This window comes from Watersipora subatra, chromosome 3 (assembly GCF_963576615.1).
Source record: "Watersipora subatra chromosome 3, tzWatSuba1.1, whole genome shotgun sequence".
Taxonomy (NCBI): domain Eukaryota; kingdom Metazoa; phylum Bryozoa; class Gymnolaemata; order Cheilostomatida; family Watersiporidae; genus Watersipora; species Watersipora subatra.
This window is the reverse complement of record NC_088710.1, coordinates 4,770,056-4,796,181: the sequence shown is the minus strand read 5'-3', so window position 1 is coordinate 4,796,181 and position 26,126 is coordinate 4,770,056. Positions and strand designations below refer to the sequence as shown.

The 26,126-nt window shown below is 42.9% G+C and overlaps 1 protein-coding gene across 1 annotated transcript in view; it reads left to right on the top strand.

Annotated features, from left to right (window-relative positions):
- Window positions 1-7,950: 7,950 nt before the first annotated feature.
- The window catches only part of LOC137389967 (uncharacterized), a 58,797-nt gene continuing 40,621 nt past the window's right edge, over window positions 7,951-26,126 (top strand). The window contains exons 1-4 of the mRNA XM_068076168.1: window positions 7,951-7,997; window positions 8,217-8,274; window positions 8,404-8,456; window positions 17,417-17,530. Of these exons, the coding sequence (XP_067932269.1) occupies window positions 7,967-7,997; window positions 8,217-8,274; window positions 8,404-8,456; window positions 17,417-17,530 (256 nt within the window). The 5' untranslated portion in view covers window positions 7,951-7,966. The remainder of the gene's footprint in view (window positions 7,998-8,216; window positions 8,275-8,403; window positions 8,457-17,416; window positions 17,531-26,126) is intronic.

Genomic DNA, 26,126 nt, shown 5'->3' with positions numbered 1-26,126 from the left:
ACAGGCCTTCTCTAGTGCAAAATGCCGACTTATCTTTAGCATCTTCATCTAGTGGAATTTGCCAATAGCCGCTCATGAGATCCAGTGTGGAGAAAAGTTTGCTGCCAGCCAAGGCCTCCAGACTTTCATCTATACGAGGCAGGGGGTGAGCATCATGGACTGTAATAGCATTTAATCTGCGATAGTCAATGCAAAACCTCCAGCTGCCATCTTTCTTTTTCACGAGTACAACAGGAGAGCTCCATGCTCCATATGCAGGCTCAATAAGACCTTGCTTTGACAACTCGTGAACTTGCTTGCTGACCTCGGCTTCTTTTTCCACCCCTAAACGTCTTGGAGCCTGTTTAATTGGCTGTGACATCGCCTTAACAGGGATAAAATGTTTCATCAAAGAAGTCAGTCCTTGATCAGAGTCACCTTTTGAAAAGACATCACTGAAGCTATGCAACAACTTGGCAATCGCTTTGCGTTGCGAAAGCTGAGAACATGCCTCAGTTGCCTCTTCATATAGGCTCTCCAAGTGAGATGGAATAGCAGGGATATTTTCATCTGAGACACGCTTCCTGTGGTTCCCATCCATCATATGAACAGATGAATTGACAATCTGTCCCTTCTCCAAGCTGACACACTGCCCTATAATAGATCCAGCATTAATGTGACATACTTGCATTGCAGGATTAATGCATCTAACAAAAAATTTCCTTTCTTCACTCCCTGTACTCACACTAGCAGCAATAGCTATGCCATGCTTAGCCGCAACCCCTGTGTCTTCTACTATGCCAACAGGGGTACAAATGTTATTTAACAACCGACACCGGACCAACTGTTCAGATCTAGCGGGAATAGATTCATTAGCGATTACCTGTACCCTACTAACAAAATCTATACCACGCTGGTTGGTGCATCTAAGGTGTTTACCATTCATCACAACAGTAGAGTCTAAACAACTAACTAAGCAATTATGGCTTACTAGAAAGGGCATTCCAAGTATAGCATCCGGTTCAATATCTGCAACAACAAAGTCTAATTCGATTGGTTCTGACCTTAATCTGCCAGCTAATTTTATCTGTCCATAAAATTTCAAACCAGATCCATCTGCCAGAGTGCCTGTAGTGTGTTCAAATGCTAGCAATCCACCAAGAAACTTCCGTGGCAGCCTATCAAACATTCTCCTTGCCAGCAAGTTGAGGGTACATCCACTGTCTACTAAATAGTGTACTGAACAGCCCTCAACTTTTCCTGGAATATAGAGTGCAGAAGCAGTGGCTGCAAAATTTATACTAGGATGCTCTGCATCAACCCTAGTACTGCAATTAGATTGACCTACCGGAGGGTTCGCAGCATCTCCAGAGCAATGAAGAGGCAAGGGAAGCAAATCAGGTTTCCTAATGATTGGTTTTAATTGTGACAACTCACCAGGACTGTCTGCTTGGCTCACCCTTGCTTCTCTCCTGCCCTGCCTATTTGGCTTTCTGTAACGGGTATCTGACACCGGTCCACCCACTTTACCCGTAATCTTAGGAGTGAACCTTGCTAGTTTTCCTGATTAGGATTTGTGGATGGTGGTGGTCTTTTCTTCCGTACTGTACAACTCCGCATCAGATGGGAAGAGTCTCCACATATGAAGCAACGTCTGGCTCTATGAGACTTGACATTGGTTGTGTCAACACTTCTTTGCTCTAGAGCGGCAATCCGGGCAGACTGATCTTTTATCAGCTTTGTCTGTTTTTCCAGTTCTAATGACATGGAGAACAGAACCTCAGCCAGATCCGTTTCAGAGTTGTCTTCTGCAGCTTTGCCACTAGTACCGCTTGGATTATCTATTTGGGTAACTCTTGGAGGATTTATAGTTCTTGAGGGTACGGGTTGACGTCCAGCTATTTCATAATGTTTTGCTGCGGTAATGGCTTCCTCCAGATTTGAAGCCTTGACCAGCAGCAGGTGCCGCCGAAGTGCAGGGTCATTCACGGCTCGCTGGAAGTGTTCTAAGGCCATCTCATTCTCGACAGCACACCCAAGACCACCATAGGCTAACTTTGACAGCCTCTCTACTCTGTTACCCAATGATAGGTAATCTTCTCCTGCTCGCAGGTGTAAATAGTGCAGCTGTTCTCTTGCTTCGGATGCAGACAGTCCGAACATCTGTAGCAGCTTCCTATTTACCTCAGAAACCGTTTCAGCTCTTCCACAGTCTTTGGCTGTTTGCTCTAAGCAGGATCTTAGTTGTATTAGTGCGACTCGGTCATCCCATCGGCTTACGTCACAAATTTCAGTAAATTGTTGTATAAATAAGTTTACATCTCCATGCCCATCAAAGTGTGGTAACCAGAGATCCACTCGACCACTGAGTGTAGAGTTAGGAACCTCATCCTTTGAAGTAGGCTCGACCAACCTGGTTGACTGTAGCTGCTCCGTTGGTCGGGGAGTGGAAACAGGAAGATGTGCCAAATTGTGGAGTCCTTCTGCTGCTGAAGAAGATATGCGACTGCTGGCAGCCTGTCTGTCCTGCAGTTCCAACACATATTGCCGGTACATATCGTCAATGAAGGTCATCCCATCGACTTGTACTGATGTATCGGAGTGCATGACTTGCTTGGGCTGTTTCTCATCAGTATCAGTGAATGGATTAGTCGCGTCCAAGAATGGCTTACTTATCGGCAGAAATGGATTAGTAAACATTCTGGACTCTCCGCCTTGAGCCATCTCTTTCCAGAGAGCTGTTCAACAATCACTAGGTTGTGCGTACAGCTAAACTTTCAGTAGCAACAGGATTACAGATATCCCACCGCTGCCACCAATGTTGTGGAAGTCAGCGCTGACTAACCACTAGCAAGTGGGTTCTGCGTACAAGTTGTCTTATACTGAACGAGTAATAGCTCTCATGCGCAACTGTAATTGTTGCAACAAAGTGTCTGGTGAATAATGGCTTTTATTCACACAAGCTCTATAAACATGAGAAGATAGAACAATTAGAACAATTCACTACAATCAAGCGTAATGCTGAAATGAGCTACAATAATAAATACCCAAAACAGTTACACTTGTAAATGTAAGAATGTTAAGCAATATATATGTTACCAAAGATATACAAAGGTGCACAAAGGTAAGTTAATGTTACCACACTGTTCTTAATGCAGGTTAAGGACGTAACTCTCAGTCTTTAGTTCCGTTGTTTGGAGTCCGTATCGCTAGCTCTGTGCTCTTTGTTTTCCCGTCTTAACACTGAAGCACCATTGCTTATATAGCAAGGGCTGAGTGTTAATCAACGGGCTTTCCACGCAAGCTGGCTTTTAAATTATAGGGCTAATCTGAGAATAGCTGAATGCTTATGGCAATTAAAACAACTCAGCTTAGTAAATCCATCACAATATTGCACTTCATAGCTCCGGAACTACTATTGTGAAACCAGTAAATTTTATATTATCTGAAAGCCAAGAAAATACTGCATCAATTAATTCAAAGAATTTTATAATGGGAGTAAATGTGCATGGATGGTGGCATCAAATAACTCTGAATGTCAAATTATTATTTATGGACATGTCCATATAGTGAAACAGCCTGTCTCTATCTCTCATTCACATTGGCTATTGCAATAAAAGTCTAGTTCTACGCGACTCTATTGGTATATATTTTATTTTGAATTTGCTCATGATTGTTAGGATGAAATTTTAAATGTAGCTCCAGATACATTATTATAAATGTCTCAAACGCCTCGAATAAAGGAAATTAAAAATTTGTCATATTAGTTCCTTTTAAATTTGAGTACCGACTACGATCCTGTCGGTCTACGGTAATTAGGTCGTCGAGTTAACTTATTTATCGCGGCCTTTGTATCAGCGAAGTTCTCAGTTGCTACCCACACCGGAAACTATTTACTAGATAAAATAAGCAAGCCACTTCTTTAAAAAGAAAATGTTCGAATATATGGCGAGGCCAACTGCATCTCTAAAAAGTCATATATAGTCAACGTTATCTAGTCATTATTAGTATCAATTTGTAGAAAATAAACTACCGGTCACATTTGATTTGTTGATTTAAGTACTAAACAAATGGTTTTATGAGTTGACTGAATTAGTAAACACAAAACGCCAACTTCTGTGAGATCAATTAACCCAGCGATTTTGGCAAAGAGTTAATAAAGCCATTCTTGCACCTGGATAACGGTTTGTGGACTCATCCGTTTTCATTTAGTAGCGTGGAGCATAAAAATCTTCGAGCTTTTAATATTTGATTCGTTAAAATTGAGTCGAGCTATGCAAAAGTACTTGTCAATACAGCTCTGTTTACACTTCATAGACCCATCTATCAGACAAGATTTTAGCACAGGTTCCGGGGCTATGATGTATTCAATAGGTTCTGCAAATCATGTTTTGCACCATCTTCAACAATAATGCTTTATTATATAATTTTGACAAAATGAAAAAATTCATTTCGGCATGAAGTTTATTAAAAACATTCATCCAAGTCGTAGCCACTCATATAGTTTCAGCTCATATTATAGGGCAAATTAATCTACTTCAGCAAACTCAAACAAAACATATCATGGTTTGTGCAGCGCACATTCATGTCTCTCTTTCCCATTTATGGCAGTTTCCAGACTGACACAGCTGCTCTGCTGGTGGCTAAAGATAGACATCCTGTAATCAATAAAACAAATGTTATAAATAGATGTCATTTATAGATATGTCGTTCTAATGCGTATCTACTGAAAGCTTTCAAATTGGGAGTTAGATAAATTGCGAGTGTAATTTTAAAAAGGAATAAATGTTTAACTAAAGCATAAGTACACCAAGCCAACAATTCAAAGCTTTGTTTCTAGGAGATAAAGATAAGCATTGATCTGTAAGATATTATATCTCAGCAAAGAAGACCGCCAGAGTTGACCTGAATATGTCAGCCTTATACGACATGCGTTATCTTATTATAATAACATCGGGTAACATTCCAAGAACTACACTCATTTACACAAACTATGCAATGTTTACTGTTTTATTTATACTGACAGTCATTGCTGACACTAATTACTATGAACAATGTCTAAAGCCAAATATCTCATCCTGTCTCTGCCTTCAAGATTTATTCTTGATACATTTCATCATACCTAATGATATATTCTGCGGTGAACTTTTGTCGTGCCATCAGTGTCTAAAACATACAATGTATATTTTGTCTAATGTTGTGCGCCACATATACCAAGTTGTGTTTGGCAATGTTTATACTTAGATGTCAATCATGCTGTCACAGTTTTTGTATATAAGAACGGTTTTTAGCTTTATATCAGCAGTTAATTTACAAGTGATTGTTATGTGCACACTGTATCTGACTCAAATATAATATCTCGCTTAATGCTTAGAGTGAACGTCTTGTTTCACGCCGAACCCATAAGTGTGAGGACAGCACCCCCTCACAGATCAATCGGTTTTCTTCACTTTCTACAAGTGAGAAGTGAGCGTAAATTCTAATCATAAATCTAATTTACTAGCTAAAACTGCCCAAGAAAATTTGAAGCAAATATTATAGCTAAGTGAAACAATAAACAAGTTATGAAACGATGATTGGTGATAGCAAAAAGTTATAATTTTATTAATTAGTAAATGTGTTAATGAGGACTAAACTTATTACCTTTACTATATTTAACACTTGTTCATCAATTTAAGCCATTATATTGCTAGATGCTATAGATTAATTAAGATTAATTATGTTGCTAGATGCTATAGATTAATTAAGATTAATTATATTGCTAGATGCTATAGATTAATTAAGATTAATTATATTGCTAGATGCAATAGATTAATTAAGAAGCTGTCCATTTAACAATCAACACAGGAAGTTAATTATAGTCTCAAACAGTGAAATATAATCCGAATGTAAACACAACAGTATATATAGGAGACTCAAAGTCAAAGATATATTTACCTTCATTCTCCTATCTTCCTCTGCAACATAACGCTGCTGACGCCTGTCGGCTCTAACCGTATGTTGTCTGCCCCAAACTTTAACCACCTGATAATCAAAAAACTCTGAATCACCTTCGCAGGAACTGGAAGTATTGTTACTATCGTTTTACTAGCGATAACATTTATTATGACCTATATAAAAATTTTCTGCTGATGATTGGCTAAAGAAAAGATCTTATATTTATCGCTCATGGACTCTTTTCACATGTATCACTATATACGTCATGAATGAAGCACCCGCTCTAATCTGAGCATTTTGAAAGATGACCTCGTTCAAACGCTTATATCTCTGGACAGGGTTAGTCTAAAATGACAAAAATAACATCAAATTGTAGCTGATGTTTTACCCTTTTATTGGCTTTAATTTCATTTGATCGACTTTTTTGATGCAATTACATCCTTAATAACATATGTAAGTAAACCATGTAAACTGTGTAAAATGCTGACTGTGTACCTAATGGTTAAGTTTCTGTTGTGTTACTGTGATCGACCTAAAACTAAACTGATATAAAACTATAAATGTTTATTCTCTGTTAGCCAGTTGTAAAGGCTTCAATTTTTATATAAGGTGATTATAGATGCATTACTTTTCATCTTGTTATCAACAGAAATTTTCTAGTTAATATTTGAGGCTGCATGCAGTCAACAGACTATCGTGACTGATGCTTGCTTTAACTTGTGTCATTTCTTGTCCCCCCACCCCTCCCATGTGGTACCTTATTCTTGGAAAACTAAAAACACTGAAGATCTCATGCAAGTTAACTGTTCATGTATGTTAAGCTGATCACCTCTGCTTACAAGTCATTCAGGCCAAAATTGTATAGGGATTATGGTACATTGTGTTTAGTTTAGGTCATGGTGTCTGATAACTGAGTCTGTCAAGGTTTCTTAACAGGGATAAGCGCATGCTTGCCGATGCGGCCTGAAAAGATGTAGCCCGACATCTTTACAAATAGGTTAAAGGTTGACTTGTAACAAAATTCACATTACCACTACGTTTTTGAGCTTTTAAGAGCTTGTAATCACATTTCCACATATTTAGCACTTACAACACAACAGAGTAAGACATGGTGAATCTTTTGATACCAAATAACTGTAATGTGAATTTTGTTGCAAGTCAGCCTTTAATGCTTGTAGGCTTTGATAGACTCTTGCAGACTTTAGATAGGCTTGTAGACTCTCTCACTCACTCTCTCCCTCTTTCTCCCTTTCTCTCCTACCTTTCTCTCTCTCTCCTCTCTTTCTCTCCCTCTCTTTCCCTCTTTCTCTCTCTCCCTCTCTCTCCCTATTTTTCTTTATCTCCCTGTTTCTCTCCCTCTCTCTCCCACTCTCCCTCCCCTTCTCTCTCCTTCCCTCTCATACTCCAAGTTTCTCCCCCTCTCTCACGCTATGTTTCACTCTTGTTTTTCTTACTATTTTGATTTTGTTTTTTTGTTTTGTCTTGCTTACTATTTTGTTTCTCACTACATGTGAAAAATAATTTTGGACTAATCATGGCACATACAATCATGCACATCACCACTTGGAGATCTGTTACACCAGGCGATTCACAAACTCGCTACATGCACAGACAAACCCACACATAAACAAATGCTTTTCCAGACTCTCATACGCATGTGTCCACACACAATGTGTTAAGTACTTATAAAATACTGTAGCATAAACTTGGTGATATGGTGATTGTAGTCACAAGTGCTCATGCATCAGGAATGACAACTACTTCAACGGCAACAACCTCTGGTAGGTATTTTGTTCATTTTGGCCCTCTCTGTATGTGACACATTTTTTCGAATTATATTGTATAAAATATGTACACTACTATATGATCTACATGCACACACATACAAACCTTCAACACTAGACATGTAGAAGTATGCAACCATTGTGTGGAACCCAACTTTTAGTAATTGCTATGTAAATCCGTTGATGTGATGATTGCAGGCACAAGTGCTCATGCATCAGTAATAACAACTGCTCCAACTCTAGACACAAGTCCTCATGCATCAGGAATGACAACTGCTTCAACACCGACAACCTCTGGTAGGTGTTTTGTTCATCTTGGGGTTCTCGACACGGGATGCCCTCTTATTGCGAATTATAGTGCATATAAGATGTACACTGCTATATGATATACTTACACTTACGTACAAACCCTCAACTCGAGACATACATATATGGAAGTATGCAATCATTGTGTGGGACCCTTGTAACTTTCTGTTTAGTAATTGTTATGTAAACTTGGTTGTATGTTGATTGTAGGCACAAGTCCTCATGCACCATTAATGACAACTGCTCCAACGCCAACAACATCTGGTAGGTGTTTTGTTAATCTTTGAATGATTCGGCTAGTTTTCTAGTGAGGAAGTATTTTTATGAACAGGCTGTGTAGACTTCTGAAAGTGCCACAGTTGATCCTTGAACTTGTCAATATTTTGTTGACAGGTAGGGAGGCTCAGACATTGACAACAACATCTTCTTCAGAGACAACAAAACTCTCAAGTGAGTTTGTTTTCTGCTCCTGTCAAACAGTTTTTTCTTTTGTAGCAATATACATTTTAAAAGTTTTTTTTGCCAAACTATGCATTGGCACAAATCATTCATATAATGCATTGCTTCATAGTGTTTCATTGAAAACTGATGAACACTCATAAAGCCTTTTAATAACTTTCAAACTAATTTTTAATTTGACAATGACAATTTGATTTATATGACATGATGAACCTGAGCAGACAAGTTTTCTCACCCTATCTGTTTCTGACTGTCGATTACTGGAACACTTACAGCACAAGTGGGGCAAAATATCATTTTAGCTTCTAATATTGAAACCTTATTCAAAGTACTGACACTTTTTTTTTAATTTAAACCATTCAAATGACATTCTATTGCTATTTAAGCTATTTATAACAATGAAGAATTTCGATAGTCGATAGTTTGATGTTTGAATAATCGATAGACACAAGTAAAACGGGCTTGTTAATGCCCGTTGTAGACTTGTTGTTATTTGCTTTGATGTTATGTGCAGGCCAGATATCTATTCTTATTAGTATTGTGGTGGAATGTGGTCCACTGAGAGCTGAGCATAGGACTGAGTTAAACCGAGCCAAGCTGTGTTCAGTCAGGCGTGTTAATGAGGTCGGAGTTTAGCCAAGCCAGAGCCATGCCGGGTCCAGCCAAGTAGAACGGAGGCGGAGCTTACTAGCTATATAAGCTCGAACATTTGTGTAGAAGAGCAGAGCTGTTCTGGGCCTGTTCATTGTTACTTGATTCTTTTTTGTACACCTTGATGAACTAAGCAGAAATATATGTATTGTACTCATTGTACTCATGACTCTTGTTCTAGTGGAGGAAAGTGAAGGTCGCACAAACCTTTACACTGGTGGCAGCAGTGGGATTGGTAACGATCCTAAGAACTCCACCACAGGACTCGCATCTGGATCACTGGACTCTAGATGAACTGGGCTGCCTGAAAAACGGCAACACCACTCCTACTGGAAGCACTTTTTACTGGAAGAAACCCAGAGAGAGCTGTGGAAAGCCCTACAGGATCGGATTTAGTAGATGCACTGCTCTGGGAGCAAAAACCTACTAAAAGGACTTATCTGAGGAGGCAGCAAGCTCCTACTGGAAGAACCTCCTACCAGAAGAAACCCAGGAAGAGCTGTGGAAAGCCTACCAATTGGACCCGGTAGATGCACTGCTCCAGGAGCAGAAACCTACTAGGGGATCCGGCATGGCTTGCCTAAGGAAGCGTTGTGTTTCTACTAGAAGAACTTCCTACGAGAAGAAACCCAGAAAAGAGCCAGCAGCCACTGACACAGTAGAGGCACTGCTCTGGAAGGAGAGCAGAAACCTACTGGAAGCCAGACATGGCCAATAGGAGAGCCAGTAGCGCTGACCCGGGACCCAACCGACTAGTCGAAGCACTAGAGCGGGTATGACTGATGCCGAGAGCTCAGGAACCGGTGCCACGCTTCAGGACTCCCAGTATACTGGGAAAAGAAATATGGAATACTTTATTGTTCGCTTCATAGAGGTAGCCGACGCCAACCAGTGGACAGTAAGGGCAACCCTATTGCACCTCCGGGAAGCACTTTGCGACCAGGCTGATGACTGTGGGCTGGCCGAGGACCAGGAGGCCATTTTTAATGCCCTCCGGGCAAGGTTCGGGCTATCCGCCAGGCAGGCGCTGAGCCAGCGCAACGCCCTTAGACGAGAGGAAGGGACGATGCTGCAGGAGCATGCTATGGAGGTTGAGAGGTTGGTGCGCATTGCGTACGGGGACCTGCCGAATCGCCACCGGAATATCATGGCTATGGAGACCTTCTGCAGCTCGCTAAGGGACCCTGCCCTGCAGAGACATCTGTTGGCCGTACCTACGCCCACGCTGACAAACACTGTACGAGCCGTAAATGACTACATCCAGATTCAAGGAGGCAAGTGTAGACCCCCCGGATCTTTGGTGCGAGCTCTGGAGGGAAGAACCTCTGACCAGGTGAACTCGGCCAAGACCGATGTTATAGGATGACTAGCCCGGCTGGTATAAACCCTCACGGACAAGGTGGAATTGCTCCAGAAGCAGGTGCGCACCTTAGCTGAGAAAAGGATCCAGCCAGTTACTCTTTGCTGGGGATGTGACCAACCGGGGCATGTACAGAAGAATTGCCCTTGCCACACCAAACCGGCTTCGGGAAACAAAAGACGGCCACAGCAGTAGCTCCGACTACTGGCTGTGCCAAGGCCAAACAAACACGGAAATACAATAGGATATCGCGGGACTCGACGACGGCTGATGGCTGGTCTCAACCAGCAAGGACTAGGCCAAGGGAAGTTTGTGCACAGGAAGGGCCTGTGGTGACACGGAATTATTACCAGTCTTTGGGTAAAACCAGTCTGGACAACCCCCATGTTCCGGACACAGCCTACGCCCCTCTGTGCGAACGGTAGGGACGTAACTCGAAACGCATGAGGGTGACCCCCAAATCCCCTCCGCCCCGGACACTGAGAACCATCCCCACTGGACCGGACAGTCGGAAGCCTGCCTTAAAAGTGTAATAAGATTTCACTTCAGATTTGTCTCCGCCACACCAATAGAGTTGTTTTGCTCAATTGTCATGCGCCCAATTGGTTAAGTTTTGAACATGTAGTGCTGAAGAGCAAATCTGGGTTCTAGGTGTAATGTCTAGACTTAAAATTCCAGCAAACTGAGTTCAAGTCATGCAGGTTAGTTTGTGAGGCAACGCTGAGCCCTGTGATATTTTTCATATAGAACTAGTCAATCATTTTAGCTAAGCAGGCTAAGGGAAGATTTTTAACTGCTCACTATGCCAAATAACAAAACCAGAGAAGGTTGGTGGCATGTGCCCATATATCAAATTTTATCTATTAAAACAGAGAACAAAATGTACAAGATATACTAAAATTGTTGCAAGGCATAGCATAAAAAATGTAAAAGGATATTCCCACCACTCTAGAAAAGCAACTCTGTCTTTAGGCTATGTCACACAAAGAGTTACTTGTCTGAACAGTGAATAGCTCTGGTAAAAAGTCTGAGAGTGCACAAGTGAAAATATAGATATAAATGTATTTGTGCCAGCGAGTGTGCTTCCAAAGTTACTGGATACTGGATCTGATCTCTATAGAAAAATGATAAACTTCTCGCTTTTATAATAATGGTAAATATTCTGTATATATAGCTGGTTAAAAATATCTTGTAATTCTATTGGCTAGCATCAGACTGACGCAAAAGGGTTTTAAAATAAGAATATTGAAATGGGGTTGCAAAATCTGTTCGTCATCTGTTTGTCATGCTTGTCGTGACCCTGAAAGCGGAGATGGACCCTGGAAGCAGAGAAGTGCGGTTTCTGTTATGCGAGTTCAGCGGAGGTCTTTAGTTCGCCTTAGTCCTGGGTCCTGATGTAGGTTTGGGTTTCAGTATAAGGTAATGTCTGTAAAGATTTTGTCACGTGTAGGCTTAGGCAATTGTCCATGTAAACATCTTTGTTGACCTTCTACTACCATTTGGTGTAAGTCTGATTGATGACAGATTGATTGGCGTTTATTGCGGGAATCTCCGTGGATTGACATGCTCTCTTTCTCAAAAGCTGTCTGCAACAAGATTAAATGGTTTTTAATGCCAACTTCATCTGCCACACTGATTCAAGTATATGGAAAACATATCTCTATCAAAGCCAAACAGCATTACAACAACATGTATTTAAGTGAGGTTGCTTATAAAAGCGACAGGGCCGACCCCTTCTCCGCCTTGGAGGTGGCAATCACGGAAGCAGCAGATTTGCTCCAGATGTGGGACGGCCCGAGGTACTGAACTCACTCCACCACCAAAAGGAAGCCTTCCAGGCCTCACGGAGGATGTCCTGGAGGATACCATTAGGGCGAGAGCCCTCAGCCGACCTCACTCCACCAGCTATTTCCTCCTAGGAAAAGTGGAGGGGTGGCCCATCCAGTTCCTGCTGGACACCGGATGTACCATCAATCTGATAAATAAACAAGTATTTGATCGATTGCCAGGAGCCGTGCGGGACCGACTCGAGGAGAATGACAGCCACTATTGGCTGACAGAACACGGCTCTCCTTCTACGGGATAATTCGTCTTACTATCCGTTTGAGGGATGTGAAGACAGAGGAAGTTTTCGTAGTGAGCCGACTGAGCGAGGATGCCATCCTCAGAATGCCGTTCTTCGTGACCCATCACTGCGCTCTCGAGTTTGAGCAACCAGTGCTTCGAGTAGATGGCAGACAGCTAGTCTGCACAGACTGGCATGGACGGCTGCTACAGAGCAAAGTACAGGTGATAAGGGGGGTAGTGGTTCCCGCCCAGACAGAGATGGCGCTACACTGTCGCATCACCACGCGGAACTATTGCCCCATGGGACTAATCGAGGGATTTTCCAACGGACCTCCCGTAGCTAGTAGCCTGAACCAGCCAGTGCCCAAGGAATAAGTCATCACCTGCTGCATGAACACTACGGAGCGGTCGTTGACTTTCCGGTCCAGAGCCACTATCGGCACGTACACGGGAGTGGAGACCCCGCAGGTCGAGGAGGACGATCCCTTACTGCGTGACGCTTGTCCGATTTCAATGAATGGAGTGCCGGCTCACCTCTAAGAATTGTTCTAGGCAGCCCGGCCAAACTGTGAGGACATGGGACAAACGTCAAGGTTGGCAACCTTGCTGCGTCGGTATGTCACCGTGTTTGATGACGACGTGGGAAGGACCTCGGAGGTGAAACATTCTATTCCACTTAAGGAGGGCACTCGGCCAATCCGAAAACCCCCTCACAGACTCGGACCGGAGAAGGAGGCAGAGGCCGAGAGGCAGGTCCAGGATCTGCTCAAACGAGGATTTATTGAGCCAGCCGAAGGAGCTTGGAGCTCCCCCGTGGTGTTGGTCTGGAAGAAGGACGGGAAGTGGTGCTTCTGCATTGACTACCGGCGTCTCAACACCATCGCGGAGCAGGATGCCTACCTGCTACCCAGGATTGACGACAGCCTGGATGCCCTGTCCGGCAGTCGCTATTTTACCACGCTCGACCAGGTAAGCGGGTATTGGCAGGTACCCCTGAATGCAGAGGCGCAGGAGAAGTCGGCTTTCTCGACACGATCTGGGCTGTTGAAGTGGAAGATATTGCCTTTAGGACTGACGTTCTACATGGCCTCCACTGGAGAACGCTGCTGTCATATCTGGATGATATTATCGTCATCGACCCAGATTTTGATATGCACCTACATCGGCTGGAGGAGGTCTTCCAGAGACTCCACAAGGCCGGACTAAAGCTGAAGCCCTCCAAGTGCAAGCTGTTGCAATCCCAGGTCTGCTACCTGGGTCACATAGTAAGCCAGGACGGAGTTTCTACAGACCCTGACAAGGTGGAGGCAGTAGCAAAGTGGCCGAGTCTGTGCGGAGTGAGGGAACTCCAAGGATTCCTCAGGGCGATCGGCTACTACTGACAATATATCCTGGAGTTCGCCACTATAGCACCTCTTGCATCGACTGACTGCAAAGGGAGAGCCCTGGAAATGGGTGGAGGGAGAACAGGCCACTTTCAATACGCTGAAGGAGAGCATCAGCACCGCCCCGATCTTGGGCTATTCGGATCCTTGGAGGCAGTACATCCTGGACACAGATTCCAGCAAATGTGGAGTAGGGGCCGTACTGTCCTAAGTACAGGAGGGCTGCGAGAGAATCATTGCCTACTACAGCAAGACCCTCATCTTCTACAATTACTGCGTCACTCGACGGGAGCTACTTGCGGTAGTGAAGGCGGTCAAACACTTTCGGCCGTATCTGTATAGCCAGGAGTTCCTCCTACAGACGGACCACGCGTCACTCCAGTGGCTATGCAGTAGGAGGGAACCCTCAAACCAAGTAGCTCAGTGACTTGAGATCTTGGCGGAGTTTAGCTACATCCTGGAGCACTGGTCAGGGACTCGCCACGAGAATGCAGATAGATTGAGCAGGCAAACCTGCGAGAACTGCCGGCAATGCGCAAGCATTGAACAAAGGGACGGAGGCCCCTCACGGAAGGAGCTGGCAAGGGAACAAGGGTAGTTAGCAGGGTATCGACCAGTTGCCTGAATGGGACTCCTGCCTTTGATAGAGCGGGATCGACCCTGGGCAACGTCGCATACCCTAGGTGGCCGGCTGGAAACTTGCACGGGACTACTGCCCCAACAGTGGGAGGATTGAACCTGGGTGCCGGAGGTTTCTTCGAGGGGCTATCAGCCCCACCAGGAGTGAAAGGACCAAAAGGCAAACTGGCAAGGACACAGGCTACCGGAAAGAGACCAGTGGCCATCATGTACTGAGCCATCGCCACAGGAGAGGAGGTGCCAGCAGAACACCTGGAGGTCGGGAGCGGAGAGCTGGACATCCTGCCTCACATGCGGGGCTCTCTGCGCATACGGCAGGACGGCGTGCTGGAAGCACGCATGGCCCCGCAGGCCCACGCCAGATGGTGTGCCATCTGCCCCCTGGCCATGCGGGAAACCACGGTGTGGCAAACGCACGCCCTGGCTCACTCTGGGGTGGGAAAGATGATAGGTCACCTCCAACTGACGTGGTACTGGCCCAAACTGACGTCCACAGTCAGACGGCTCATCAAGAGTTGCGAGGTGTGCCAGGCCACAAAGCATGAAAGACAAAGGCGGCCGGAGGAAAAAATAGGCTCTATGCAGGACGAACCTGGCATAAGGTGGCCGTAGATCTGGTGGGACCATTTCCTGTCACGCCAAGGGAGAACGAGTGGGTACTGGTTTTCACCGACCACTTCACCTGGTGGCAGGACGCATTGGCACTACCTGACGCCATGGCCCCGGTGGTCGCCAACGCACTGGATGAGCGGGTCTTCTGCTACCTGGGATTGCATGAGCAGATCCACACGAACCAGGGGTCGCAGTTCGAGAGCCAACTGATGGCCGAACTGTGCCAACTCTGGAATGTGGGAATGACCCACATGGCTCTGTATCATCCACAGGCAAATGGAATCGTGGAGCGGAGTAACCGAGGACCCGGAGACTCTTTGAGGGCGCTGCTCCTGGCTCGGGGACAGGATGACTGGGACCTACTGCTCCCCCAGCTGATGAGGGCATACAGAGGCACTCCCCACTCCGCGACTGGAGAAACGGCCAACATGCTAATGTTGGGACCGTAGCTGAGGTTGCCAGATCAGCTGGAAAGCCACCTTCCATCGACCGAGTTCTTTCTTGCCCACGAGCACGCTCTGGAGGTGCAGCGAAGACTGCAGACAGTGCACAAGGCACTACGGTAAAGCCAGATGCAAGTGCGGCAACAAGACAGGAAAGAGCCATCGCTGTACACCCCAGGCGACTGGGTATGGCTCACAAACAAACGTTGGAGATGAGGAGAAAATCCCAAGCTGCAGTCGAAGTTCATGGACCATACCAGGTCCTGAAGGCCTGGGGGAACCACACATATCTGGCGGAACGACAGGGCCAGTCTTCCATCCAGAGCGAAGGAAGGCTAAAACCCTATCATGCTTGCCCAGAAAGGTTGGGACAGGCCCCAGCTACTCTGAAGCCAAGGAGGGGGTTTCAACATGAAGGGAGCTCGACACAGCAGGCCGGAGAAAAGGCAGGAAGAGGCCAGAGTGGACCCTGTGCCGATAATGCCGCCCCTCCCAACTGGTAAAGGTTGCTGCTGGAGGCTGCTGAAAAGCAAGGACAAGAGGTAACTCTGGGAGAAAACCCGGCCAGACCAGAGGAAGGAGAACACCAGGGGATGCCAAGGACGCTCCAAGTTCGGTAGAAGCCAATCTGGTCCCACTAGAAGAGGTTCCGGGAGAACCAAAATCAAACCCGGAGGAGACCGGAATGGCTCCGACACCGGAGACTTTATTGGAACCTGTCTGCCACAACCCAAGGCCGGCCCGGACTACTAGAAGGCAAGACCAGTACGGGGTGTGCTACTCGATGGAGTCACCGGCAAACAACCCAGAGGTGGGACAAGAGGACAACCAGGTAGTTTTCACGGCCGCTACCAGGACCTTTCTGTTGGAGCACTTGCTCACCCCGGACGCCCTCAGTTTGTTGAAGAACTTGGATGATGCATGTGATGCGTCTTTGCAAGAATTATTGGCTTCAGTCACCAGGAGCTGGAAAGAAGTTGAGAAAGCCCTAAGTGCACCGAAGCCAGTCGGTGTGGCACCATACCAGGGAGATCGGGAGTGAGAGAAGGCGGCCACCAAGGCTGGCGCGAGCTGCCCTGGGGCAGCTGCCTCAGACACGGATGTGGAGGACTTGGACAGAATCCTGACAGGAGAGGAAGAGGTCTGCTACGTGGCTACCGTAGGCTCTCTCCCAAGGTTTAGATTGGAGACCATGGTCACCAATGGGGAGAGAGTGTTGTGGAATATGGTCCCAGTGAGAGCTGAGCATAGGGCTAATTAAGCCGAGCCAAGCTGTGTTCAGTCAGGCGTGTTAATGAGGTTGGATTTCAACCAAGCCAGAACCATGCCGGGTCCAGCCAAGTAGAACGGAGGCAGAGCTTACTAGCTATATAAGCTCGAACATTTGTGTAGAAAAGCAGAGCTGTTCTGGGCTTGTTCATTGCCTGTTACTTGATTCTTTTTTGTACACCTTGATGAACTAAGCAGAAATATATGTATTGTACTCATGCACGACTCTTGTTCTAGTGGAGGAAAGTGAAGGTCACACAAACCTTTAAAGTATTTTCTGTGTTTGATGTTTATAATATTTATATTATGTAACCTAAAAGGAATGTGGGTTGTTAAAGGAGTTTGCATTTTTGATTTGTTGTTCTAAAAACATTGTTGACAGTTTAAACAAATTTTAAATATGAAAGTATGAAATGTATCTCATAGTTGTTTTGATGAACATTACTAATTAGGCACTCTTTACAGACATGAATCAGTGTAATAACAACATGTTCTGATTCAATGCCTTTTGTTTTATTGTTGTAGTAGTTCCACCACGTACACGGAGATGTCCTCCAAACAAGAGGGGATTTATACAAACCAACGACTACAAAGACTGTTTGGAAAAGGCGAAAAAGTGTCCTGTCATCTTATTAACAGGTAACAAAACTGCTCTGTTGCTTAAGAAAAGAAGTTGGGAAGGTGGTATGTGCAAAAGTTTGTTTGTGGGAAATTGACACCTAATAATTTAGGACAAAATTGGAAAAGCATTTTTAAAGTTGGTTACAGAAAGAACATAAATTCGGCCTACTGGCAGCACAAATAGACTATATAACGCATTCAGAGTACATGCAACACATAGAGATATAAATTTTGTAGTTTAGTGCTTCAAAGTGAGTTGTTTTGAAAATGACTCGAAGACAGTATCAGTCACACTTTATAGGTTTATCTGTCAGAAATGATGTTGAGTGGTAATAGAGGTAAATGGATATAGGAAGCCATGATGCGGTGGCATAAGCAAGAGCTGGTAGTCAATGACCGAGAAGAGTCGGATGATTTAATGAAGAACAAAGCTCATAAAATTGAACAGAGACTAGAAATTTATGAGGTGTAAAGTTTTAGAGAAATAAAGAACTGTGAGAAAAGAATTCTCGAAATCAAAGTCAAGTTGCGCAAGAAGTTTTGAGCTTCTATCACTATACTCTTCTAGCTCTTCTGACCGTAACAACAAGCGCAGCTTTGGTGGATATGTACATGTCTGTAGTCAGCAGAACGTCAAGCACCGGAGTGCAATAATTGCATTAAAATAATTTCATCAACATAGACCCAAGGTAAGGGAGAATACCAAGTATGTGCAGAAGACTTGCTATTCATAAATATGAGAGAGAAGGTACCCAAGAAAGATGACCAAAACTTGACTCTAATTTTGTCTGTCAAACACAAGAAGAATATTTAAGGAGAGAAGAAAATTAAGCATTTTTGACAGAAGAGCAACTGTGTGGGTAGAGAGGGATAAGACTGAGGCAGAGAAGACTGATAAGGGCTCTAAAAATAGTTTTAACTTAAATTATAAATTATAGTCAACATCTTAATCTAGTAATGAAGAAAGACAAAGTTATACTAGATAACTTATTTTCTATAGGATACATTTCAATTATATTTACAACATACAACCAAAATGCCATCTACATACCACCAAAACACCATCACTAGCCAATATTCCACAAATATGCTGCCAACATATCGCCAACAACCAACAAGTTTTTAACACGCTGCTAACATGCTAATTACTTTTGGTATTTTATTATTTTTGTGATGAAATGATAAAAAATCAAGATGGCTTTTTATAGCATTGAACAAATACTGCTGTTGTTAGAACAACCCAGTTAATGCTTCACTAGTGTATATGCAACTAGTAGCTCTGCAGCTTGATGTTCTTTTACTTCAAATCTATTTAACAGCAGCTCCTCACTTTAGTAGCTCGCACTTACAACAGATAATTTAAGTACTTGGATCATTAAACATCTTTCAGGTTAGCGTATTGAGATTGATTTACAAAGCTCTGCTTTCCTGTGAATAGCGAAGTGCTTTAAAAGCCAGCTTGCATGAAAAGCCTATGGACTAGCACACAAAACTCGCTACATAAGCAACTATGCTCCAGCTTCAGAGAGAGAAAAAAAGAGCACAGAGCGAAGCTTTGTAAACACAGCAAGAACAGCAAATGATGTAGCAAAGAACTACATTTTACAGAACAGCACAAGCTTGAACGATACAAACCATACTGATCAATCAGTCACATTGCTTGCAACAAGTAGCCTACAGTTGGGCATAATAGTTATTAATTATTCAGTAAAAGGCAACTTTTACTGTTGCATATAATGTTTACTTACATCTGCTGTTGCTAATTGGCCATCTCTAAAAATATGACTGAACTACCGTCTTTTCTTGTGACTGTTGGTTACTATCATCAGTGTGTCCAGGAGTTTGCCAGCAAAGCTCGACCACTGACAAAGCTAATTGGTAAAACCACCAAGTTTTAATGGGCTGAGTATTGCTATACAGCTTTCAACACACTGAAGCAGCCGTTACTGACTGCACCAATTTTGGGTTATCTAAATCCAGCTAAATCCAGCTAAATCCAGCTAAATCCAGCTAAATCCAGCTCTTGAATATATTTTGAATGCAGATGCTTCTCTTAAGTCTGGTTCACACTATATTGCCATTGTACTTTTGGCGTTCATCGTCGTCTATGGGCATCGTGAACTGATGTCATCGATGAAAAAATGCGAATACATCGGGAAGTTTTGCAGCTGTCAAACATTCCCAATAATTTGCCGAGCATCGACACTAGCCTGTACAATGTGAACTCTTTCGGCAATAGTAAATCGCTATCGCGAATGACGTTATATATTTACGTTTGTCATAGTCACTGCAAGACTACTATTTGATTTGAGCACACGACAAGAAAAAGGTACCTTTGCTTCGGACAAAATTAAAAAGCAAAATGAAAATAGAAGCAAACAATGGCATGTGTTTATTATAGTGGAAACATTGTTATCGCAGACGATCACTGAAGTATTTTGGCATCAAAGTCGCAGAGTTACGACAATACAGTGTGAACTAGCCTTCAATGGGATTGGTGCAATCTTATTTTATTTGTGCTTTGTCACCTGTTCAGCAAAACTATTGTGTAATTAGGAGAGAATGGTTAGCCGTTGTCAAATATGGTAAAGGATTTATAATTCATACTGATCATTTTTCACTTTTATGGTTATGCAAAAAGGACTATGCCTTTTGCCCAATTGGCAAGGTGGTAGATCTTTAGTGAACTCACATTTACCATAAAACTTTGATCAAGGAGCAAATATGGAAATGCTAATGGATTATTAAAGAAGTCATGCCATGATTGCATCCAATGTGACAAGGTTGCAAAACTCTGTGAAAGGCCAAGCTAAGACCAAATTCAAAATGAACTATCAGTGAGGGCACGAAACGAAAACCCTGTGTGCTAGGATCGCTGGCGAGAAGTTGACAAAACTACTGACAATTTATTGGATGGCAAGTGCACCCATCAAGTTGTGAATATAGACGGTGAACTATTAGTTAAGTGAGGATTAGAGCCCTAACAAGCTGCCAGCGTAATTCTAACTAATGGTGACGGTTGTTGCATGGTAGAAAAATTCCAGCACTGGTGATGGCAGCCAGAGTGATCAGGAGCAGACAACTTTAGATTGCTTTACCAATTGACAAATAGATGGCAGCCATCATTCGCCAGTAGCTTACATGCTGCAGCACAAACAACCTTCGGGTATGCCTACCTCTGATGAATTGCGTCAGGTGCAGCTGGTCCCAAGTGATATTGCAAATATTTACAATTTTGTCGAAAATCAACAATCCCTGAATCCAGTCATAATTAACCTTGACAGTACAGAATTACGAAAGCTTAGCACTTCACTCTCTTTAATGTGAATAAGAGAAAATCAACTGCTGGAATCAACTCGTATATTCGTTAGTAAAAGATCTTGGGAGGTGGTACTTTGTCCTATGAACATGGATAAGCAGATAGTGTGGGACACGCATACCCTTTCTCATGTTGAAATAATGAGTACTCTCCGAAGACTTAGATTGACGTGATACAGGCCAGGACTTCTGATGTTCGACTTCTGATGAACAGCTGCAAGGTATGCCAGTGAGCAAAGCCCGGTGGTCTGCATCATTCTTGAAGTCATGGACATCTCTGGGTTGATCGCTTTTTTTGCAAAAGGTGGCTATCGACTTAGTGGGATCCAACCTTTGACCGCTCAGTGAAGCAGATAGATTCTAGCGTTGGCAGACTATTTCACTCATTGGCAAAACGCTATACCTCCACCAGATGCTACTGTGCCTGTAATCACTGACGCTTTAGATCAGTGTTTTTTAACCTTTTTTGAGCGAGGGAACATTTTTTACATTGGAAAAATTTTGCAACACACCGCTAACCAAAAATGTTATAAAATGACACTCTGAATAGTATATTCAATTACAATGTAATTTCTTAATTTGTTTATACTCAGCCAGTGTAAAACCTGGGTCTGTTTAGATGAACACAAAGCCGATATCTTGGCCGGAATAAAAGAAAGACACACACGAAGCTCTTCTTCAACAGCTCTCAGTCTTTCTTGGTTTTTAGTTTTTATAGAAGTTAGCCTTGAAAAGCTCAGCTCAGCTTGTGTAAAATGGGAGCAATGTCAGAACAGCTTTGTTGGCCACAATGTAAAATTTCTTGGCAGCAGTCAACCAGAAACTGTCCAAGGGAAGATCAGCAAATCTTAGTTTTAAAACCCGATCCTGTTTCAGTTCAGTTAGTTCCTCTTGCTCTTGTAAAGTCATGTTCTTTCCAACAACTGATGCTGAGCTGTATGGGTATCTAACCCAGTCAAACCATTCAGTGGAGGCTGAAGAGAGATAAAATGACACTTCTGCTCAAAACGTTTCAAATTTTCACATATTACCTCACACAGTGCCGCAGTGGAACTTTGCTGTTTCTCTGTGAGTGGCAACATTTCCAGGTTTGTAGCACATGTTGTTGCCAGAGGTGGTCTTTTAAATGGAATCCATTTATTTTATCTGTGCTTGTAAGCAGGTTTTCATTTCAGCGCTGCATCCTTGTGTTCAGTTCATTCAGATGATCAAATTTATCAGCCAGGTATGCCAGCTATGCATACCACTCATCACTTAAAAACAAATTTGAGTAATCAGACCTCTCAGTTGTCAGAAACATTTCAAGTTCTTTTTGCAGCTCATACACACGGGCCAGCACCTTACCACGTGAAAACCATCGGACCTCCGTATGGAGCAATAAGTATGATGATTTTCGAAATCGTCACACTTTCGGAGGAACGAGGCAATCAGCTACATGTTGCCAAACGGATGAATATTAAATTACACTTCCAGTCATTACAGCACGAACATCGGGCATTTACATAATATTCACAGAAAATGATTAATAAATGTTTTGAAAAATTTAAAATTTAAAAAAAGTGACATTAGATAATTTCTCACGGCACACCTGACGATCACTTACGGAACACTAGTGCAACGCGACACATTGGTTGAAAATCACTGCTTTAGTTAGCTGGGTCTTTTGCTACTTTGACTTGACAGACGAGCTGCACAGTGGCCTAAGAACACAGTTTGAGAGTAATTTATGACAGAGCTCTGCGCCATGTGGAAGATTGCCAAAGCTCGCACACGGGCATATCACCCCTAATCTAATGAAGTGGTAAAGCGTAGCAATGGGACTTTGGGCGATTCCCTTCACTGTCTTTTACTCAGTCGAATGAAAGCTCAAGAAGATTATGCTCCGCTGCATCTTATGCTTCGCTGCCATTTTCTCACACATGAATATACAGGTTTTCAGAGGTCTTGTTACAAAGTTTACTATGTGCACCACATCATCCAACACAAAAACCAGTTCTGCTGGTAAATTCTTAGCGACGAGGGCCTCACGATGCAAAAAACAGTGTGTAACAATCAGGTTGGTGTTTCTTTCCTTCACTCTGCTCACAAAGCCTTTGGTGCAGCTCCATCAGTGCAAACACTTGAACAATTTGCCACATAAGTCCTTCATGGCCCAGATATTGCGATGTGACCCAAAAGATTTCTCCTTTAGTTGTTTTTTTGGCAGTGCTTTGCAAAATAAGAAGTGTTCTCTAATGACATCTCTATCCACAAAATGCACATTAGTCAAAAGCTGAAAAGTTCCGCTAATATCCATAGACTCCTCCACTTGCAACGCAAATCTCATACTGAGGCGCATCTTTTTCAAAACATGGCTTTCGATGTCTGTAGACATGGCACCAATACGTCTGGTAATTGTGTTATCAGAAAGCAGGACTTTAACTGTGTCTTTAACAGCGTCGGGGCCAAGCATTTTGTTGACAATGGCTATACAGGCAGGTGGTATTAATGTCTCTGCCACAGTGTGCGGCTTTTTTGATTTAGCAGCATGTTTGACTACTAGGTAACAAGCTTTTAGTGCTTTCTCATTTACCTTTGTGGTTTTTCTCCTAAAGGTTGCCTGTTTTTTGTATTTATACCCTGGCGAACAACATAGTCAGTCTGTTTTTTTAAGCGACGAGTGTTTTGTTAGAAGATGGAGTTTAAGCTTGCTCAGCACCATGGCACTGTTGGATAGTTTCCCGTTACACATCAGGCATAATGGAGTAAGTGTCGTCTCATCCCTGGTGAAAGTAAGTCCATACGAAAAATAGCTTTCACTATATTGCCTTGAGCTCACTGTCATTGCTTTATTTTTCCCACCACTCATACTAGGGCCTTTATCCAGGTCAAAATCATGTAGAGAGCCCAATTCGGAGTTTGCAGTTGTCTTTTTTTAAAACTTCCATGACTGTCACCACGACCTCTCACGTGCATCATTAAGTCTTCCGAAGGAACGAGGCAATCAGCTACATGTTGTCAAACGGATGAATATTAAATTACACTCCCAGTCATTACAGCACGAACATCGGGCATTTACATAATATTCACAGAAAATGATTAATAAATGTTTTAAAAAAATTTTAAATTTTAAAAAAGTGACATCAGATAAATTTTCACGGCACACCTGACGATCACTTACAGGACACCAGTGCGACACGGCACATTGGTTAAAAATCACTGCTTTAGTTAGCCGGGTCTTGCTACTTTTACTTGCCAGAAGAGCTGCACTGTGGCCTAAGAACACAGTTTGAGAGTAATTTTATGACATAACTCTGCGCTATTTGGAAGATCACTAAAGCTCGAACACGGGCATATCACCCCTAATCTAATGGAGCGGTAAAGCGTAGCAATGGGACTTTGAGCAATTCCCTCCACTGTTTTTTACTCAGTCGGATGAAAGCTCAAGAAAATTGCGACGTTATGCTGCCACAGATCATGAAAGCCTTCAGAGCAACCCCACATACAGCAACAGAGGAAATGTCAAATTATTTGATGCTGGGCAATAGTGTAGGCTATTTGACAAGTTAATAGGTGGTACACGTGATGTAGATGAGACCGCACAGAGTGACTATGCCTCAGGTATACAAAATCAGTTAAATTCTGCTTACCATTTGTGTTGCACTCAACAAATGCTACCTCCTAGACCACCTGATCAGAAGGATGCAATCTTCAAGTAAAGTAATCTGGTTTTAGTGCAAAACAAACGAAGGCAAAATGGATTTCACCCAAAACTTGTACCCAAGTTTGATGGGCCATACAATATCAGAATGGTTTTTGACAACAGCACTTACAAAGTTGCTGGCCAAGGAACTGTCAATGAATATCATCTCAAACTGGTAACGCTGGTATCTGATCTAGCTGGACAGCTGAGAAGCGAAAGGACTAGCTCAGATGTCGCCCAGCCAAGTAACGATTCTCACAATGATATGGAAGAGAAAATCAGTGCTAAGGAGGATCTAGCATCAGCAGATGCTGCACTCGATCAGCATTTTGATAATCTCGGCTTGTTCTGGGAGGAACAAATTTTGCCTCCTGAACGCCCAGGGCACACTTTGAGGAATCCTTCTTGGTTGAAAGATCATGTGTTGTATTGAATTATATATGAGACAAGTTATGAGGTGATCGAAAAAGCTTTAAGGCCTTGAAAATATATCGGCATGCCCAATGATACCAAATTTTGGGACATAGTTGGAGAGTCTTCGATGCCTCTATTTATGGTCTCGGAGTCTGCTATGGTGTCGACCCCTAGTTGGGACATTAGACTCACCCTAACAACCCGCATTATTAAAACAACTAAGCATTGTAATCTTAGGTAAGGTTTACCTCCAACATATGATTTACTTCCAACGTAAGGTTTACCTCCAACGTAAAGTTAACCTTTACCGTAAGGTTAACCTTTACTGTAAAGTTTAGCTTCAATGATGATAACTAAGTTGTCATCATTGAAGCTAAATCTATAATCGCCTTATTGCCGCTGGTAAGCCAATATTTGAATACTAGTAACGCGTCTGGGGGTAGAAAATGTGATGATTTGCAGAGCACAGCTTTTCTGTGAATAGCCAAATGCTACAAAAGACAGCTTGCATGGAAAACCAGTGGACTAGCACACACAAACTCGCTATATAAGCAACTGCGTTCTAGTGTTAGAGAGAGGAAAAAGAGCACATAGCGAAGCTTTGTAAAACAGAGCAAGAACAGCAAACGATGAAGCAAAGAACTACAAGGCAAAGAACTACTTTCTACCAAACAGCATGAACTTGAACGATAAAAACCATACTGATCAACCAACCACATTGCTTGCAGCAAGTACAGTTGTGCATGAGAGCTATTAATTATGCAGTATTTTATATCTTGTACGCAGAACCCACTTTCAAGTAACTAGTCAGCACTGGCTTTCACTCAGCAGTATAGACAATAATGTTCTCAAAATTCATTCATTTGCTGCCTTACTAACTATTATCTAGTGTAGTAAAGGTTCACCTTCTGTCCGCTTGATTACCAATCCTTTTTAGGCTTATTTAGTGAAGTATATGACATTTTGTATCATTGATAAACACAGTTAGTTTTTATTTATTTATCATGTTATAAATTGTTAATTTCTATAATAGGAGCAGGGAAATCATTGGCATGCCATGTGCTGCAAGTTACTGTTTAGACAGTAGTGTGTTGTACATTAGCTTATGTTGATCATTTTTAGCTCATCAATCACTGGTAATAATTGTTGTTTCTGCTATTTTAATTGTTTTAATTAGGTAATAAAGTTGTTCTACAATCC